General features: G+C 37.5%; 1 protein-coding gene across 1 annotated transcript in view; it reads left to right on the top strand.

The window, feature by feature from the left end:
• Positions 1–19,164, top strand: part of KIF13B (kinesin family member 13B) — a 186,663-nt gene that overhangs the window by 12,576 nt on the left and 154,923 nt on the right. Inside the window, exon 2 of the mRNA XM_082842622.1 lies at positions 5,722–5,815. Within this exon, the coding sequence (XP_082698748.1) occupies positions 5,722–5,815 (94 nt within the window). The remainder of the gene's footprint in view (positions 1–5,721; positions 5,816–19,164) is intronic.

Below are 19,164 nucleotides of genomic sequence, written 5' to 3'. Positions count from 1 at the left end.
TTTTATATTGCAGAGCTGAAACTCCATGCCCATGAGATACTAACTCCTTTAGCCCAGCCCCTGGCAACTACCATTATACTTTTTATCTCTATGAGTTTGACTACTCTAGGTGTCTCATATAAGTGGAATCCTACAAAACTTATCCTTTGGGACTGGTTCATTTTACTTAGCATAATGTCTTCAAGGTTCATCCATGTTTTAGCAGAATTTCATTCTTTTTTTAAGGTTAAATAATCTTCCATTGAATATATATACCACATTCTGTTTATCCGTTCATCCATTGATGGAAAGTTGGGTTGCTTCCACCTTTTAGCTATTGTGAATACTGCTGTGAACATGGGTGTACTTTAATGCTGTTTTTGCAAAGGTAGTGCATAGCAGCTGGGTATTAATCTTTTTAATCTAAGTATTGTTCCAAACTAAGAGGAAGATGTTTATGTTTTGGATTTTTGGTAGGTGTTAAAAAATTTTTTTTTCTTTTTTAAATTCACCTTAAATTTAAGGCCTAAATTTGGTATTGCTATTTAGTCAATTAATATTTAATCACAGCTTTGCTTTCTAAGCAGTATAGAGCAAGAAGTTTTCCATGGAGAAAGTGTCATATTTAGAGTTTTGTAGCAGTATAGTTTCATTCAAGCATTGGTGGCATTTGGTGATAAAATGCTTTTCATATATCTGACCTTTAAACTCTCCTCAAATCTCACTGCTCTTATTTGCTTGAGTGTGTGTCCTAGATGTTCCACCCATATTCTAAACAGTCTTGTGAAAAGCCTTCTTTTAACAGCGTTAGGGTGGGAATTTTGTTTGGTAATAAAAACTGAGCTAATAAAGAAGTGAAGATAGTTGTTTATATTTTGAAGGCCACCTCCACTGGGGGTTAAATGTAGGGACGTTTGTAAGTGTTGTACTCTTTAGGACAAAATGAGTTTAGGTTGGATATATTAGTTATTAGGTGATTCTTTGAATTATATAGGATTTTCCAGGGATTGGTTCCTGAATCATGCCATTTAATGCTTTCAAACTATTAGTGTGTCTAATGAAGTCATGAGGGGCAGGATGGAGGAGCTGTGAAGAGTATAGGGAAAAAGCCTACAAATATTGGAAGAAAACGTTTGAATCCTTTTTCAATTCCAGATCATCTGAAATGAAGGCAAAACTCTAGTGGGGGCGGGGGAGATATTTGATTTACGGCTTTGCAGGCATGCATTCTAGATGAGTACTTTTGCGTGCAGAACTATACATGCAGTTCCTTTGCTCAGACCTAAGGTTCTTGCAAGAAACTAATATCTAACTTTGTGGTGGGTGGTGAGATGGAGATTCTGAGTCAGTACAGTTTCTGGAGCCTTGATAAAGCATTTGTGTATAATATAGATTTGACAGCACAGGGTCAGCCAATACAATATGGTCAGAGGTCATTAAGGGGTTGATTGCAAACCTTTTTTTTTTTAGGGTGTGAAGTGTTTTTATTTTTTAATTTTTTAAACATCTTTATTGGAGTATAATTGCTTTACAATGGTGTGTTAGTTTCTGCTTTATAACAAAGTGAATCAGTTATACATATACATATGTTCCCATATCTCTTTGCAAACTTTCTTGAGCTCTGGGCCTAAGGAAAGAAGGAAGTAAAAATGCATGTTTGAAAAGTTTTTGCATTGTGGCTGAGGCTTTCCTGCAGCATTTCTGTGGTAGTATAGAGTGGATTTAAACACAAAGTATTAGAAATAGGCTTTCCTACTAGTTGACCACAGTGAGACATCTGCCTTTCCAGGTTAGTCTTCCACACCTGGGTAAAACATATGTCTGATGTTTTCAGTTTCTCTTTGCCTGAAAAATGTATTGGCTAAAAGAAAGACCACTAAATTTTTGGTACTTCTAGATTATATCTTTGAGAACAAATGTAGAATAACTGATGTGAGAAAGGTTGAGTGGTAGGCACCGGGAGGGAAATTTTTGTTTTTGTTTGCATTTGTCTCAATTATATAAGTTAAAGGAAACAAAAAAGAAATCATCTTTCCTGGCAGTGCAGATACTCTAAAGTTATAATGAGTTTGACATTGACATTTGGCCAAGGTTCTTAGGGAAATACAAAATGACTCCAGCGTAGTGCAGTTTCTTTCCTTAGAGCATATCTTTGGGTAATAGAGATAAGGCAAACAGAAACAGTTTCATACTTTGGGTCAGAAATTTTGAAGAATATAAGAACATAAACATGATGTGGCCATGTTTCTCTTTATTGAGATATAGTTCACGTATGATATAATTCAACCAATTCAGTGCTTTTTTATTTTTTAAACTTAAAAAAAATTATTTATTTATTTATTGGCTGTGTTGGGTCTTCGTTGCTGCATGTGGGCTTTCTCTAGTTGCGGGAGCGGGGGCTACTCTTTGTTGCGGTGCGCGGGCTTCTCATTGCGGTGGCTTCTCTTTGTTGCAGAGCACAGGCTCTAGGCACACGGGCTTCAGTAGTTGTGGCACGTGGGCTTCAGTAGTTGTGGCTCGTGGGCTCTAGAGCGCAGGCTCAGTAGTTGTGGCACACGGGCTTAGTTGCTCTGCAGCATGTGGGATCTTCCCAGACCTGGGCTTGAACCCGTATCTCCTGCATTGGCAGGCGGATCCTTAACCACTGCACCACCAGGGAAGTCCCCAATTCAGTTGTTTTATTGTGCTCATGCAGTTGTGAAAACAATCAGCACAATTTTAGTACATCTTCATCACCCCCAAGAGAATCCTGTACCCACTAGCAGTCACTTCTCAGCTCTGGGCAATAACTAGTCTATTTTCTGTCTCTGTTTGCCTGTTCAGAACATTAGAAATAAGTAAAGTCATACAATATGTGGTCCTTTGTACTGCCTTCTTTTACTTAGCACAAGCTTCATCTATGTTGTAGTATGTGTCAGTACCTTATTCCTTTTAATAGCCAAATAGTGTTCCATTTTATGGATATACCACATTTATCCATTCATTAGTTGATGGACATTTGGATTGTTTCCACTTTTTAGCTGTTATGAGTAGCCAAATAATACTGCTATGAACATTCATGTAGAAACTTTTGTATGGACATAGGTTTCTCTTGGGTATATGCCTAGGAGTGGGAATTTCTGGGTCATATACTAATTCTGTGTTTAATCATTGAAAAACTGCCAGACTATTTTCCAAAGTGACTGCATCATTTTACTTTCCCACCAGTAATGTATGAAGTTTCCAATTTTTCCATGTCCTCACCTATACTTACCTGTCTCTTTTTTGACATCCAATTTACACTTTATTATTTTTTCTTTTTTAATTGAAATATAATTGACTTACAATATTATATTAGTTTAAGTTGTTATCTTTTTGGTTAGAGTTATGCTAGTGGGTGTGAAGTGGTATCTCATTGTGGTTTTGATTTGCATTTCCCCATTGTCTAATGATGTTGAGCATCTTTTCTTGTGCTCATTAGCCATTTCTGTATCTTTTTTGGAGAGATGTCTGTTCAAGTTCTTTGCCCATTTTAAAAATTGAATTTTTAAAAATTCATTTAAAATTTTTTAAATTGAGTTGTAGGAGTTCTTTATATTTTCTGATGCAAGTTCCTTATTTGATATATGATTCACAAATATTTTGTTAATTTTGTGGATTGTTGTTTTCCCAAGAATTCTTTTTTTCTCTTTTTAAAAAAAATTATGTATTTTTTTTTACAGTAGGTCCTTATTGGTTATCTGATTTAAATATAACAGTTTGTACTTGTCAATCCCAAACTCCTAACCTATCCCTCCCCCCTGCACCCTTCCCCCTGGTAACCATAAATTCATTCTCTAAGTCTGTGAGTCTGTTTCTGTTTCGTAGATAAGTTCATTTGTATCATTTTTTTTAGATTCTGCATATCAGAGATATCATATGCTATTTGTCTTTTTCTGTCTGACTTTACTTAGTATGATAATCTCCAACTCCATCCATGTTTCTGCAAATGGCATTATTTCATTCTTTTTAATGGCTGAGTAATATTCCATTGTATGTATATACCACATCTTCTTTATACATTCATCTGTTGATGGACATTTAGGTTGCTTCCATGTCTTGGCTGTTGTAAACAGTGCTGCAGTGAACATTGGGATGCATGTATCCTTTCGAACCACGTTTTTCTCCAGACATATGCCCAGGAGTGGGATTGCTGGATCATATGGTAGCTCTATTTTTAGTTTTTTCTTTTTTTTTTCTTTTTTTGATTGCATGGCGTGTGGGATCTTAGTTCCCTGACCAGGGATCAAACCCATGCCCCCTGCAGTGGAAGCATGGAGTCTTAACCACTGGACCGTTGGGAAGTCTCCTATTTTTAGTTTTTTTAAGGAACCTCCATACTGCTGTCCATAGTGGCTGTATCAATTTACATTCCCACCAACAGTGTAAGAGGGTTCTCTCTTCTCCACACCCTCTCCAGCATGTTTGTAGATTTTTTGATAATGGCCGTTTTGACTGGTGTGAGGTAATATCTCATTGTAGTTTTGATTTGCATTCCTCTAATAATTAGCAATGTTGAGCATCTTTTCATTTGCCTCTTGGCCATCTGTATGTCTTCTTTGGAGAAATGTGTATTTAGGTCTTCTGCCCATTTTTTGATTGGGTTGTTTGTTTTTTGGTGTGGATTGTCTTTTTACCCTCTTGATGGTGTCCTTTGAAGAACAAAATTTTTCATTTTGATGAGGTTGTCCCAGCACTATTTGTTGAAAAGGCTATACTTTCTCCATTGAATTTCTTGGCACTGTCATCAAAATCATTTGGCCATAAATATGAGAGTATAATTCTGTACTCTCTGTTCCATTGATCTATATGTCTATCCTTCTATCCTTATATTAGTACCACAATTACTGTAGTTGTTTAGTAAGTTTGAAATTGTTGAGTTGTCGTCTTTGTATTTTGTTCTTCAAGATTTTTTGGCTGTTCTAGGTCTTGTGTATTTCCATATAGATTTTTAGGATCAGCTTGTTAACTTTTGAAAAAAAGTTAACTTGGATTTTAATAGGGATTGCCTTGAATTTTTATAGACCAATTGGGGGAGTATTGCTATCCTAATAGAATTAAGTCTTTCAATTCATGAACATAAGTTGTTTTTCTGTTTGTTTAAATGTTTAATTTCTTTCAACAATGTCTTGGAATTTTCAGTGTATATATTTTGTACTTCTTTTAAATTTATACCTAAGTATTTGAACCTTTTTGATGTTATAAATGAAATTGTTTTATTAATTTCATTTCTGGATTTTTTATTGCTGGTGTATAGAAACACAGCTGATTTTTGTATATTAATCTTGTATCCTACAACTTTGCAGAAGTTGTTTATTCTAGTAGTTTTTAGTGGATTCTTTAAGATTTTCTATATGTAAGATCATATAGTGTGCAAATAAAGGTAGTTTTATTTTTTCTTTCCAATCTGGATGCCTTTTATTAGTTTTTCTTGCCTAACTGCCCTGACCAGAAATTCTAGTCCAGTTTTGAACGGAAGTTGCAGTAGTAGACATCCTTGTCTTATTTCTGATGCCAGAGGGTAAGCCGTTCAGTCTTTTACTGTTACGTGTGATGTTAGCCGCAGGTATTTTAGATGCCCTTTATCAGGTTGAGGAAGTTCCCTTCTGTTTCTAGTTTGTTGAGTTTTTATCATAGAGGAGTGTTGGATTTTTTGTCAAAAGCTTTTTTCTGACATAAATTACTTCAAAATGACTAATTTTTTTTCTTTTTTTTAATCTGCAGAAATTGACTTGCATACCAAATGTGTGGTGGATGTAGATGCAAACAAGGTTATTCTCAATCCTGTAAATACCAATCTTTCCAAAGGAGATGCCCGGTAAGTTAAACAGTGTTACGATCAATGGATTTTTAAATGGCGGAAAGCAACAATGGCTGCTGAACTGAGTTCAGTTGAACAAATATTGAATGCTTACTATGTGGAGACATATTGCTGCCAGATAGACGAGGCCTGTAATACGGAATGACTGAGTGCCAGAATGCGTGTTGTAGGCAGTAATGGTATTGGAAGGTCCGAGAAGAGAGTGTCGGTTAGATTGTGAAGTAACTGAGGAAGGCTTCTTGAGGAGGTGGTACTGGCTGGAGGCTTAGGTAAGATGTGAACGGGAAGAAGTCGGGTAAAAGGGAAGGCTTTTAGGTTGTTCCTCAGTGTGTGTTGTTTTTACTTCTGCCAATTCTCATCCTGTCTGTCACTTAGAGCTCATTTCAAGTGCTATTTTCTTCCTGAAGACATTCTTGCAGCCCTTAGTGATCCCTCTCTTTTAAGGCCTCATGAACTATAATCTGTACTACCTAATTTAATTATTATACATTATTTTGAATTATTAATTGTAGCTTAACAGTAGATTTTAAGGTCTTGGAGGGAAGAGACTCTCTGTCAGGGGTTGGGGATGAATACTTGAGCATCAGTTCTGGATTTGGGTGGTAGTATGAAGAAAAGAGAGGGCAAGAGGTTGTAAAGAAATTGAATGTGGGGAAGGAAGGAAGAGATTAATTTGGTTTTTCTCAGCAAGTGCGGGAAAATTAATTTAATCACGTAAGTTGGAGTCAGTTTACAGAAGACCTTGAAAGCAGATGAGATTTGGCCTGTATTTTTATGGGTAGGATGTCATCTTTGACAGTTTTTTAATTATTGTGATTAAGGAGGTGGATTCGGAAGAGCTGTTGGATGGCAATGCAGAGAATAGGTTAGAGTGGGGAAAAGACTGGCTGTTTGCAGAGATCAGCTCTATCAGAGATGTTTTTGTGCCGATCCTGGAAGTGGAGAACACATGGTGCCCGCCATGATGCCTTGCACAAAGTAGGTGCTTCAGAGTACTTGTAGAGCAGTGCTGTATATGGAAATATACCCGGAAGGTACTCCGTAAAGGTTCTTTCAAGTTGAATTGCATTGAAAAGAGCACTGGCCTTGGAGTCAGAAAATCTGAAATAGAATCCCTACTTATGTTATTGTAGTTAGTTTTTTTTTTTTTTTTTTGTGGTACGCGGGCTTCTCACTGTTGTGGCCTCTCCCGTTGCGGAGCACAGGCTCCAGACGCGCAGGCTCAGCAGCCACAGCTCACGGGCCTAGCCACTTCGCGGCATGTGGGATCTCCCCGGACCGGGGCACAAACCCACGTCCCCTGCATTGGCAGGCAAACTCTCAACCACTGTGCCACCAGGGAAGCCCTAAAAATTATTTTTTATTGGAGTATATATTTTTAACTTTTTTGAGCCTTATCTGTAAGATACGTGCCTTACCTGTCTCACACCTCTGTGAGATCAAATTAGTGATTGTTAAAGTGCTTTGTAAAGTGTTCTGTAAATGTTCAGGTTTATTGTTATTGATGTAGAAATATTTCTTAAGCATCTCTGGGATATGCCATTATTAGGGTGGGAAGGGTATAGATGTGTCAAGAAAGGTGCTGGGATTTTGAGCCTACTAACTGAATGACCTGTTGTCCTGAGTGTTAATTGAAAACATTAATTTGGGGGCTGTTTATTGCTCTTAGAGCTTCCAATCTGAAGACTATGGCTATCTTTGGCAATGTGGGCGACTCTGAACAAACTTGGAGGCAGTACCCTCTGGTAGAAAGAATATGGGCTTTTTATACAGGCTGATGGATTCAAATTCTGGCTCTGCCACTCGCTGGCATGGTTATCTACCTGTGTTTTTTATTTGTAAAGTGTTTTCATTTTCTGTTGCTGTGTAACAAATTACCTCAAAAGCTTAGTGGTTTAAAACGACAATAACCGTGCATTATTTCCTGGTTTTTGTGGGTCAGGAATTGAGACAGGGTGCAGCGGGCACGGCTTGCTCTGCTCCATGCTGTCTGGGGCCTACTGGGAAGACTCGAAGACTCACCTGGGTCTGGCAGTTGGTGCCATCTGTTGGCTGGAGAGGTCTCTGGGGCTGTGGGCAGAACGCCTGCTCACAGTCTGGTGGCAGGTTCCAAAGGCAAGCGTCCTGAGAGCACGAGAAAGCCAGGTGGAAGAAGTATCGCCTTTGATATTCTAACCTTGGAAGTCACACGGTGTCATTTTTGTCACATTTTCTTGCTCAAGTCTGGTATAAAACTCTACACAGTTTCAAGAAGAGGAAACATAGACTCATCTGTCTTAGGGTGGAGGAAAGTTAGTGTCAAATCAGGAAAGCATTTGGGGTGGGAGATGTATCGTTGTGGCTCCATCCACAAGTGTGTACCTGATGAGGTAATTGTGAGAATAAAATGAGCACATAGAAGCTTTTTTAAAAAATGTTTTCTTTCCTTTAGAGACCTTTAAATCTTAGGGATTTGTGAAAGAATTAAATAGCACTTTTTGGTTCCATAGAGTATCTTGGATGACTCTTTTTACGTGTGCTGAAAACAGAGATTGAATATTAACTCAGTGCTGTAGAGTACTGTCTGATAAAAAAAAAAAAACTTTTAGAAATGACAACTGTCAATAAGGTTGGTATGTAATGGCTTTTGGTGAAGTAAAGTTAGGAAGCACAGCTGCTTAAAAAACAACTCTTTATTGAAGTACATACTATACATACAGAAAAGTATATATAGCTTGATGAATTTTCATAAGTTGAGCAGTCCTATAACTGGCGCCCAGATTAAAAACAAGAACATTACTAGTATGACAGAAGACCACCTCATGAGAAGCACTTTTTCTTTTAACGTAATATCAAGGTGAAAAGGGAAAACAGAAATTTTGGGATGTAGCAGTTCAGTGGTATATGTTGACTCCATTAAAAGAAAAAAATAGGAGGGAAAGCACAAATTACAAAGTTAAGGTTAATTACCGTCTAGTTTGTAGAATGACTAATCCATACAACAAGTTACGGTTTTATAGGAGGTATACTTGTATTGGGTTGGCCAAAAAGTGCCTTCAGTTTTTAAGTAAAAGTAAAAGACATATTTTTCATTTTCACCAAGAACTTTATTGAACAACATAGTCACCCTTTTGTTCCACTACCTTCTGCCATTTTTCAGGCAACTTCATATTTCCATCTTCTCAAAACCTTTTATTTTTTTGAGCAAAGAACTGTTCAAGGTGCCTTTTACAGTCCTCCAGGGAATTGACATTTTTTCCATTAAGAGAATTTTGTGAAGACCGAAATGAATGGAAATCCGAAGATGCAATTTCTGGTGAATACGGCGGATGAATCAGAACTTCCCAGCCAAGTTGTAACAGTTTTTGCCTGGTCATCAAAGAAACATGCAGTCTTGAGTTATCCTGATGGAGGATTACGTGTTTTCTGTTGACTAATTCCGGACGCTTTTCATTGAGTGCTGCTTTCAGTTGGTCTAGTTGGGAGCAGTACTTGTTGGAATTAATCGTTTGGTTTTCCAGAAGGAACTCATAATAGAGCATTCCCTTCCAGTCCCACCATATACACAACATCACCTTCTTTGGGTGAAGACCGTCCTTTGATGTGGTTGGTGGTGGTTCATTTCACTTGCCCCACAGTCTCTTCCATTCCCCATTATTGTACAGTATCCACTTTGATCGCCCGTCACAATTTGTTTTAAAAACGGAACGTTTTCAGTACGTTTAAGTAGAGAATCGCAGGTGGAAATACGGTCAAGAAGGTTTTTCTTGCTTAACTTATGTGGAACCCAAACATCAAAGCAATTAACATAACCAATATGGTGTGAATGATTTTCAACGCTTGATTTGGATATTTTGAGTATGTCGGCTATCTCCCGCGTGGTATAACGCTGACTGTTCTCAATTAATGTCTCAATTTGATTGCTGTCAACTTCACCTGGTCTACCCAAACACAGAGCATCCTCCAGCGAGGATTCTCCAGCACGAATCCTTGCAAACCACTTTTGACATATTTGATCAGTCACAGCACCTTCTCCATTAACTGCACGAATCTTTTTTGACATTTCAGTTGTGTTTTTACCATTTTTGAAATAATAAAGTATAATATGCCAAAAATGTTGCTGCTTTCCTTCCATCTTCAATATTAAAATGGCTACACAAAAATTCACCAATTTTAATGTCTTTTTTAAATGCACACTGATATGACAGCTGTCACAATACAGTCTAACAAAATTGTTTCGAATGAAGTTAAAGACAACTAAGTGCTATTAGAGCCATCTTAAGGAAAAAAGCGAACGAACCTTTCGGCCAACCCAATAGCAGAGAGCCAGGGATTTGAAACTAACATTAAAAAAAGTGGTTTGGTCAGTCTAAATCACTAGTCAGAAAGGCTCAAATTAATGTTTTTCCTTTAAAAGCTACAATATCCTTGTTTTTAGAATAGTATCCAATCCTATTAATATAAAACTATGACTAGTTTTGTATGTATACTTACAACCTAAGTTAGTATACTTTGAAAGTGAACATGTATACATTTTATAACAATAGTTTGTATATTTTTCTGATTAATTTTGCATTAACTTCTGAAAGTTTCATGGTTTGATGTTTGTGCTTATTAAAGCTAATAAAAGTCATGGTTAAATGAGGAAGACCATTTTCAGCTTAACAGCTTAATCATGGGAATTTGGGAAACATTTTTGCTGTGCTATATATGTGGAATTTCAAAACTGTTTTGAAAAATAAGATGCTTAAAATTCAGAAAATTGATTGTACATGGCTAACGAGATTAAGAAATGCTGACTTTGGAGTCAGACATCCTGGACTGAACCTCAGCTCTGCTACTTAACGTGTGTGATGTGGAGCAAGTTACGTAATTGTCCTCTGCCTCAGTAAAGTGGAGATTATAGTAGTATCTGCCTATAGGTTGTTATGAGGATTAAGTGAGTTAAAATATGTAAAGTGGCAGTGCCTGGTGTACAGTTAACCTTATGTAAAAAGTTAGCTATTACTTTGACTCTTACTGTTACTGTTATTATGGCCTGTATTCAAGTTGTAGTCCATGGTATGTTTGTGAGCTATAACTTCATAAAGGAAGTAAAATTTTTTTTAAAATTTATTTTGTTTATTTATTATTTTTGACTGCGTTGGGTCTTCGTTGCTGCGCGAGGGCTTTCTCCAGTTGCGGCGAGCAGGGGCTACTCTTCGTTGCGGTGCATGGGCCTCTCATTGCAGTGGCTTCTCATTGTGGAGCATGGGCTCTAGGCGCACGGGCTTCAGTAGTTGTGGCACATGGGCTTCAGTAGTTGTGGCTCGCGGGGTCTAGAGCACAGGCTCAGTAGTTGCGGCACATGGGCTTAGCTGCTCTGTGGCATGTGGGATCTTTCCGGACCAGGGCTCGAACCCACGTCCCCTACATTGGCAGGCGGATTTTTTTTTTTTTTAAATAGATGTTGAGGGTAGGAGTTTATTAGTTTATTAATTTATTTTTGCTGTGTTGGGTCTTCGTTTCTGTGCGAGGGCTTTCTCTAGTTGTGGCAAGCGGGGGCCACTCTTCATCGCGGTGCGCAGGCCTCTCACTATTGTGGCCTCTCTTGTTGCGGAGCACAGGCTCCAGACGTGCAGGCTCAGTAGTTGTGGCTCACGGGCCTAGTTGCTCCGCGGCATGTGGGATCCTCCCAGACCAGGGCTCGAACCCGTGTCCCCTGCATTAGCAGGCAGATTTCTCAACCACTGGGCCACCAGGGAAGCCCCCTAAAAAATGTTTAAACCAAAATATATTCAGTACTTGAGTATACATGCCTATCAAGAAATTACCTAGTTCTAGAAAAATTTCAGCTTTGCAAAGTCAGAAACTTTATTTTATCTAGTTTGCCCAAAGTTGGTGGGGCTCTTAGGGACTAACATGCCATGTGTTAGAGAGATAGCCCCTTAATTTTAAGTTTACAGTGAACAAAATATTAATCCCTGTCATCCGGGCTTCTCCGTAGTATCAACCAACTGGGGAAGCCAGGTTAAAACATTGCTTGTGAACATAGGGTAAGAACAAAGGGACGTTTTATTAAATATGGAGAAGATTAAGGACAGACTCTTTCTATTCCACAGCACTCTACTCAAACACCCTAGAGACTGAAACACTTGTATCCACCAGTTGGGTCTTTTTCTTCTATATATAGTACTAGATACACATTGACAGATTTGATCTATTTGTTTTCTCTTGCAGAGCCATACTGCTTATACTAGTAGTACGTTAAATGTCTTTTTCGAATTACCCTTTTGCACTAAACCAATTTAGTTTTCTAGACTGGTCCATGGGCTTTCCCAAATCTTCAGCACTATATTTACAAATCATCTTTTAGGGCTAATAAGTGACTAATTCATTATCTATTCTTAGTAGATTTTTACAAGTGTGATTCTCAGTGTGTGATTCTTCACATTTAGGAGCCCTTTAAGTCCCTTTTATCACTAGTTACAATAATACCATGATGTAGAACAGTCCCTTTTTAAATAGCTAAATACATCTTTAAGCCTTATTTTGTTTGAATTATGTCTTAAAACATTAAAATTTTATCTTATAATAAAATGTTAATGCTAGTGCTTGTCACCATGATAGGACAAAACAGTTTCTTAGGCTAAGTTTTATCTTCTGCCTTTTGCCTCATTCCCTCCTCTACCCACCAGACAGGCCTTTGCTGCTCACTCTGGCTAAAAAATTGAGATACTTAAAATGTTTTCAAAGGGAGTGAGGTGTGATTTCTCATGGAGAGTGGCAGCCTCCACTTTATGAAACAGTTGTGTTATGAAAGTTATGTTTCTGTGAGTTTGGAAATGGGAATGCATTTTCCGATAGGTATTGACAGTCATTTCTAGGAGAAAGGCTGTTCTATTAAAAAGAGTGACTAGTTTGGCCCACAACTCATACGGTAAAGTTTGCTTGTTTGTTTTTGCTGTGCGTGTATGGAGATAAAGAATGCATTGACTATCAGTAACTAATATACTTTGGCGTCACTGTGCCAAAGGTGCCAGCAGTTTTATCCACCGTTGTTTTTGCACCATCAATGCAAATATCAACACAGTGAAGAAGGCAAATGTCTTAGTATTTTATGAAAATAGTTTTGACCTCAAGACCCACTGAGAAGCTCTAGGAAACTCAGGAGTCCTCAGACCACAATTTGGGAGCCAAAGTTAGACTGAATGGATGTCTTTGGTTTATTTTTAAACTACTTTATTGAGATATAATAAGCATATCATATAATTCATACCTTTAAAATGAACAGTTTCAATGGTTTTTATTATATTTACCAGCACAATTATTTAATTTTATGACATCTTTATCACACTGTTAATCTATGTTCCGTCTCTAGGTTTGCGATTTACCTATTCTGGACATTTCATACAAATGAAATACAATTTGTGGTCTTCTGTGATTGGCTTCTTCTTAGCGTAATGTTTTTGAGGTTTATCCATGTTATAGCATTTATTGGTACTTATTCCTTTTTATGGTGGAATAATATTTCATCATATTCTATTTTGTTTATCCATTCATCAGTTGATGGATATTTGGGTTGTTTCCACTTTTTGGCTATTATGAATAATGTTGCTCTGAACATCTGTATACAGGTCTTTCTGTGGACATATGTTTCTGTTTCTCTTAGATAGATGTTCAGGAGTGGACTTTCTGGGTCATATGGTACCTCTGTGCTTAACATTTTGAGGAATTGTCAGACTGTTTTCCAAAGCGGCTGCACCGATTTATATTTCCACCAGCAGTGTATGAGGATTCCAGTTTCTTTGGCTTTTAAAGAACCCTCGTTTACTGTAAGGAAAATGGTGGTGACTGTGGCTAATTGGAGAGTGTATACCCTGCCCGAAGGCATTCAGATTACAATTAAAATAATTGAGCAAAGTTTTAAAAAATATAGTGTATAAAAAGGTTTAAAGAATAAAACACTTAGGCACCTGTCACTCAGTTTAATAAATCACTACCAATACAGTTAAAGCCTATTGTGAACAGCCTCCAATTTTAATGCCTTTCTTCTCCACCACAGTTAACAACTTTTCCAGAATTTGGTTTTTTATCTTTCTATTTCTTTACATTTTCACTATGTGTGTTTGGAAATTGTTTGCACAATACTATGTGTCCACAAATGCCTTTTTCTAGTAAAGGGTCAGAGAGAGATGTGACTCAAAAAAGACTGACTACTAAAGTATAATGCCTGATTTTTTAAGAAAATAAATTTATTTTATTTATTTTTGGCTGTGTTGGGTCTTCGTTGCTGCGTGTGGGCTTTCTCTAGTTGTGGGGAGCGGGGGCTACTCTTTGTTGCGGTGCGCAGGCTTCTCATTGTGGTCCCTTCTTTTTGTTGTAGAGCATGGGCTGTAGGCGCGCGGGCTTCAGTAATTGTGACATGCGGGCTCAGTAGTTGTGGCTTACGGGCTCTAGAGCTCAGGCTCAGTAGTTGTGGCACACGGGCTTAGTTGCTTCGCGGCATGTGGGATCTTCCCAGAGCAGGGATCGAACCCACGTCTCCTGCACTGGCAGGCGGATTCTTAACCACTGCACCACCAGGGAAATCCCTAATGCCTGATTTTTAAAGGCAAAAAAAATTATATTAAGAGAAGCCAAAAATAATATCACAAGTTTATGTTGGGGCGGAAAGCTAATTGTTCATATTTTATCAAATACGCTGTTCCTCCTTTTTTCCTCTTAAAAAACCAAAATAAAAAAAAAGCTTTTTTTCCCTTCTCATCTATTGTTTGCAGTGAATTCCAAACAAGCGTTGCAGTGAAAATTGTTTTACTGTACCTCCAAGTCTGAGAGACTGTGGATCAGTGAGCTATCCTGTTCAGAGGTGCTGCTTTAAACAACAGAACTGAGACCTGAAAGGGAAAGAAGTTCTTAGTATAAATTGTACTGAGAATCCCTTGGTCAGTTAATCCATTTTCTTCTTTAGCCCTCTGTTTTCTATCGTGTGTGTGTGTGTGTGTGTATAATTAACACTACAACCGTTAATATACTAACTTAGAGTTTCTCTTATAATTCTTTATTACCCTGCCTCACCAAGTGTAAGCTGTTATTATTATTATTACTCTTATTATTTGGCCGTGTGTCCTGTGGGATCCCAGTTCCCTGACCAGGGATCGGACCCGCACCCACGGCAATGAAAGCGCTCAGTCCCAACCACTGGATCACCAGGGAATTCCCCAAGTGTAAGATTTTTAAGACCAGAATTTTCTGAAGTAGAAAACATTTGGAGGGTTAGACTTCAAAATCGTAATGAACCTGAACACTGATTTCTGTGGTATTTTGTGAAATGGCCTGTTCTTTAGTACATGTGGGAGAGACTTTCCAAGATGGATGGAGTTAGCTGTAGATGACACAAATACGCAGATATTTTTCTTGTTTTCTTGTAAAACTATGGGGCTTTCCACTCCTTCCTGTTTGGTTATGTTTAACCTAATAATAAATTGATAGTGTGAGGGTTATAACTGCCAGTCTAGTGCAAAGAATGTCTGAGATGTTGATCTTAACCAGCACTTGTCAGAAAGGTCATTAAAACTCTTTTTATTCCTTCTAATTGCTTACCAGACATCAGATCTTAGTCAAGATCCTTAGGTAATTAATGAGTTCTAATATGAGCAAAGTATATCCAGTCCTTGTTTGGAGGTTCAGAGTACTCTGTTCTTGGTAGATGAATGAATATATGCAGAATATATATATATCAGATAGATGCAGAATTAAGTGATGTTGACCCATGTACATACATTTCTCTTGCAAACGTATTGTGTAATACTGCTGAGGGGAGGGCCTAATGCCAATAATTGCTTTGAAATATATGAAGTCATTTTCAGACTAATTCCTTGTTAGGAGAAGGCATCATTAGGTCATATTAGATAATGACTTTTAAAATTTCTGTACTGTTATATGGATGCTACTTTAAGTAAAGATTTTAATTGAAGGAAGTCATGCAAAGTGTAATTATGGTATATACAATAGATCGGTTTATTCTCTCTGCTGTGAAATGACTTGAGTGAGGCTAATAATTCTGCCCAAATAGAATTTACTCCTCTGGAGAATAGTATGTGGTATGTTTTAATTTCATAAAGGGGCTCTTCCTCGGGGAGCCTGTCTGCCCTGATTATGTCAGAGTAAAGTGGGGAGAACAGTGTCCTATGTACTCTGATATTTTAGAGGATTCCTCCCCGTCTTTTTAAAAAGTACTGTGGCCATCGAGTGTACAAACCATTTACTACTTTTGAATGTAGCTGGGAAAATGAATCGGGAAGACTCTTAAAAGTTAAAAAGGTAATAAAATATGTATGGTTGAATTCATGTTATTTCATGGTTAATAGCACATAATCAAATAGCAATAAATACAGATTTTTCAAAGTTTTACCAGCAAAAGCTAGTAGGTTGCTAAAATGAGCTGTTTGATAGCTGTAATATTAGTAAACCTGTCTGAACAAAATTAGACTGTTTTAGTAGAATTTGTGAAATCTTAGCATTGTCATTGGGTATGTATCTATCTTGTTTATGCTTTTATTGGTACAGCAATAAGAAGAAATAAGCTGTTTTTCTTAATTCAAGAAAAGAGAGTCTTTATCACGGTGCTTGAAATACTGCTTGGATACTAACATTTGATATAATGAGGATGCAGGGTTATGTGTATGTGTGGCTGGTTACTAGATTAAGTTATAGCTAATACGAATTAAACGTTTTGAATTTCCCCAGAATTCTGGATTCACCATAAAATTATCAGATGCCATATGATATACTAGACAAGACATCTAATTACGAATAAAGTTTAGGTAAAACTGTCAAGTCCCACTATTGATGTTTTTAAAATTTGTCTTTGTTGTTTGTTTGGCAATACTTTTTTTTTAGGGCTCTTTGTCTCAGTCTCCAGTTTAGGAGTTGTTGCTAATATAAACTAAATGTTGAATAAGGATCTAGACTTATGTTTTAAAGATAGAGGTAGCAGGACTTCCCTGGTGGTCCAGTGGTTAAGACTCCACGCTCCCAGCTCCCAATGCACGGGGTACAGGTTCGATCCCTGGTCGGGGAGCTAAGATCCCACATGCCGCATGGCGCGGCCAAAAAAAACTAACCAAAACCCTCCACACACAAAAAGATAGAGGTAGCAGTACTCTATGAGGAAATGTGCCATGAGAAACCATTCCACCCAAAAAGTTGCTGCGTCACAATATCTTAGGAATCTTTCTGATCCATTCAGCAGCTGAACATCAACCCTTTGCCAAGTACCAAGCTAAAAGTTAGGATAATCTTTATTAATCCTTAGTTCCATTACATTGTGGTGAAATTATTTTTAGCACACAGTATCTATAAACATACTGGTAAAATAAAAAACAAAGCAAAACAGAAAAGTAGAAAGGGAAGTTGAATTATTCTCTTGTGGACTTTGTAAGTCTGCATTTTTGCAGGCTCAGACTTGAAATGATTCTATTGTTTAATTTTGAGCATTGTGCCTTTTCTTATGAGAGTGATATTTAGCTAAAAATGAAAAATTATTTCTTTTGCAAGTTAATAGTGTAGAGTTCTGGAGCCCTTTATCCTACCTCCTTAGAATTCATTAAAGAACTATCTTGTGTGATGGTGTATTTCACTTTTTACCAAACCTAATTTCTGTATACTTATATTAAATAAAAAATTCTATAGAATGGGTAATAATTAAGAGTAGTAATAATCTTTACCTTCACGTATTGACCCATAAATGAAACAGATCAGTAATGCTTTTGTTCCACTTTTAGGAAGACAAGAATTTACAAAAGATCATGGGGTAGGTAGAAGTTGTATTTGCCATTTAATAAAAAAAACCTCTTTGTTATGGAGAATTAAAAGATATGCCAAAGTAGACAGAATAGTATAATAGGCTGCCTGTTGCCCAGCCCTCAAAGCCATTCACCCATGGCTAATACCGTTCTATCCACATCTTCAACTCTTTCCTTTTTCCCCACATTATTTTGAAGTAAATTCCATTTTACCCACAAGTATTTTTAATATATCTTTATTATTTTTAACATAACCAAAATACCATTATTACACCTTAAAAATTAACAGTAGTTATGCAGTAGCATCAAAGTTTCGGTCAGTGTTCACATGTCCAATTGTTTCATGAAGTTTTTTCCCCGGAGTTTGTTTTGAAGAGCATCCATGGTGATTGGGTTATATGTCTTTTAATTTATTGGTTCCTTGGCTGTTGAAGAAATGGGGTCGTTCGTTGTGTTGGTGGGTTAATAAGTGAATTTATTACAGAGGATGTACTGTGCTTATTTAGTCAGCTGCCAAATCTTGTTTTTTCTTGTGAATATTTTTATCCTGACATTCCTTTCTATTCTCTCTGACGTTACCCTAGTTAGTACCATAATTGCCTTATATTTAGCCTTCTGACTGGTTTCTGGAACCTTCCTTCAAGCCTGCTCCTGCTTCCTGTAGTCTGTCTTTTTAATTTGGAGCCTTTATTATTTCTACTAATTAAGAAATATCACTGCCTGGGTGACATCTTCTTTGTGTTCATGCCTCCCTGTTTTCTAATGCTTGTACTGTTTAGCTTTATCGTATGTCTTTTGAGTCCCCCTCCCCTTTGAGACTGTGGTTACTTGAAATCCGGGACCTCTTCTTATTCTTCGTGCCTCGTACAGTGCTTTGCAGGCAGAAGGTGCTCTGTAAATGTCTCTTGATTGATTATAACTGTTCTGTTAGTGCTTGTTCTCCAAAGCTCCCTGTTCTCATATTTGCCCCAATTAGTAGTTGGAAAGGTGCTTTGTGAGTCTGGGAGTTGGATTTTATTTTATTATTTATTTTAAAGCATTTATTTATTTATTTATTTGGCTGCGTCGGGTCTTATTTGCCGCATGCAGGATCTAGTTACCTGGCCAGGGATCGTACCCAGGCCCCCTGCATTGGGAGCTTGGAGTCTTAACCGCTGGACCACCAGGGAAGTCCTGGGATAAAGAGTATTTCTCAAGACAATAGTAGGGCCTGATGAACCATTTCCATCCACTCCACCATATAGGGCGCGGTTTTCTAGAAAGAGAGATTCTTGTCCACTGGATCCGGTCTCTTGTTTACTCTCTTGGCACCGTAGCTTTTTTTTGCTTTTCTTGTTTTGACAACAACCTTCTGTTCCAGTGCTGTTCATTGATGATATTTTAAGTGTGCTGTTTCCTGGTGCTCTAATATTAGGACCATACTGTAGGATAAATTTCCTTGGGAAGAATTTCCCGAAGATTAAACAATTTGTGATATATAGATGTTGCAAACTTGGGTGCCGTAGGCTACATTTACCCATAGATGTTTGTTTGGCTTGTAGTTTCAATGTTTAAAAATATGGGGGTTTCATAAGAAAATTC

The sequence above is a fragment of the Leucopleurus acutus genome (genome assembly GCF_964270905.1).
Source record: "Leucopleurus acutus genome assembly, chromosome: 7".
NCBI lineage: Eukaryota > Metazoa > Chordata > Mammalia > Artiodactyla > Delphinidae > Leucopleurus > Leucopleurus acutus.
Note: the sequence above shows the minus strand (reverse complement) of the source record. Positions and strands in the feature narration are given on the sequence as shown.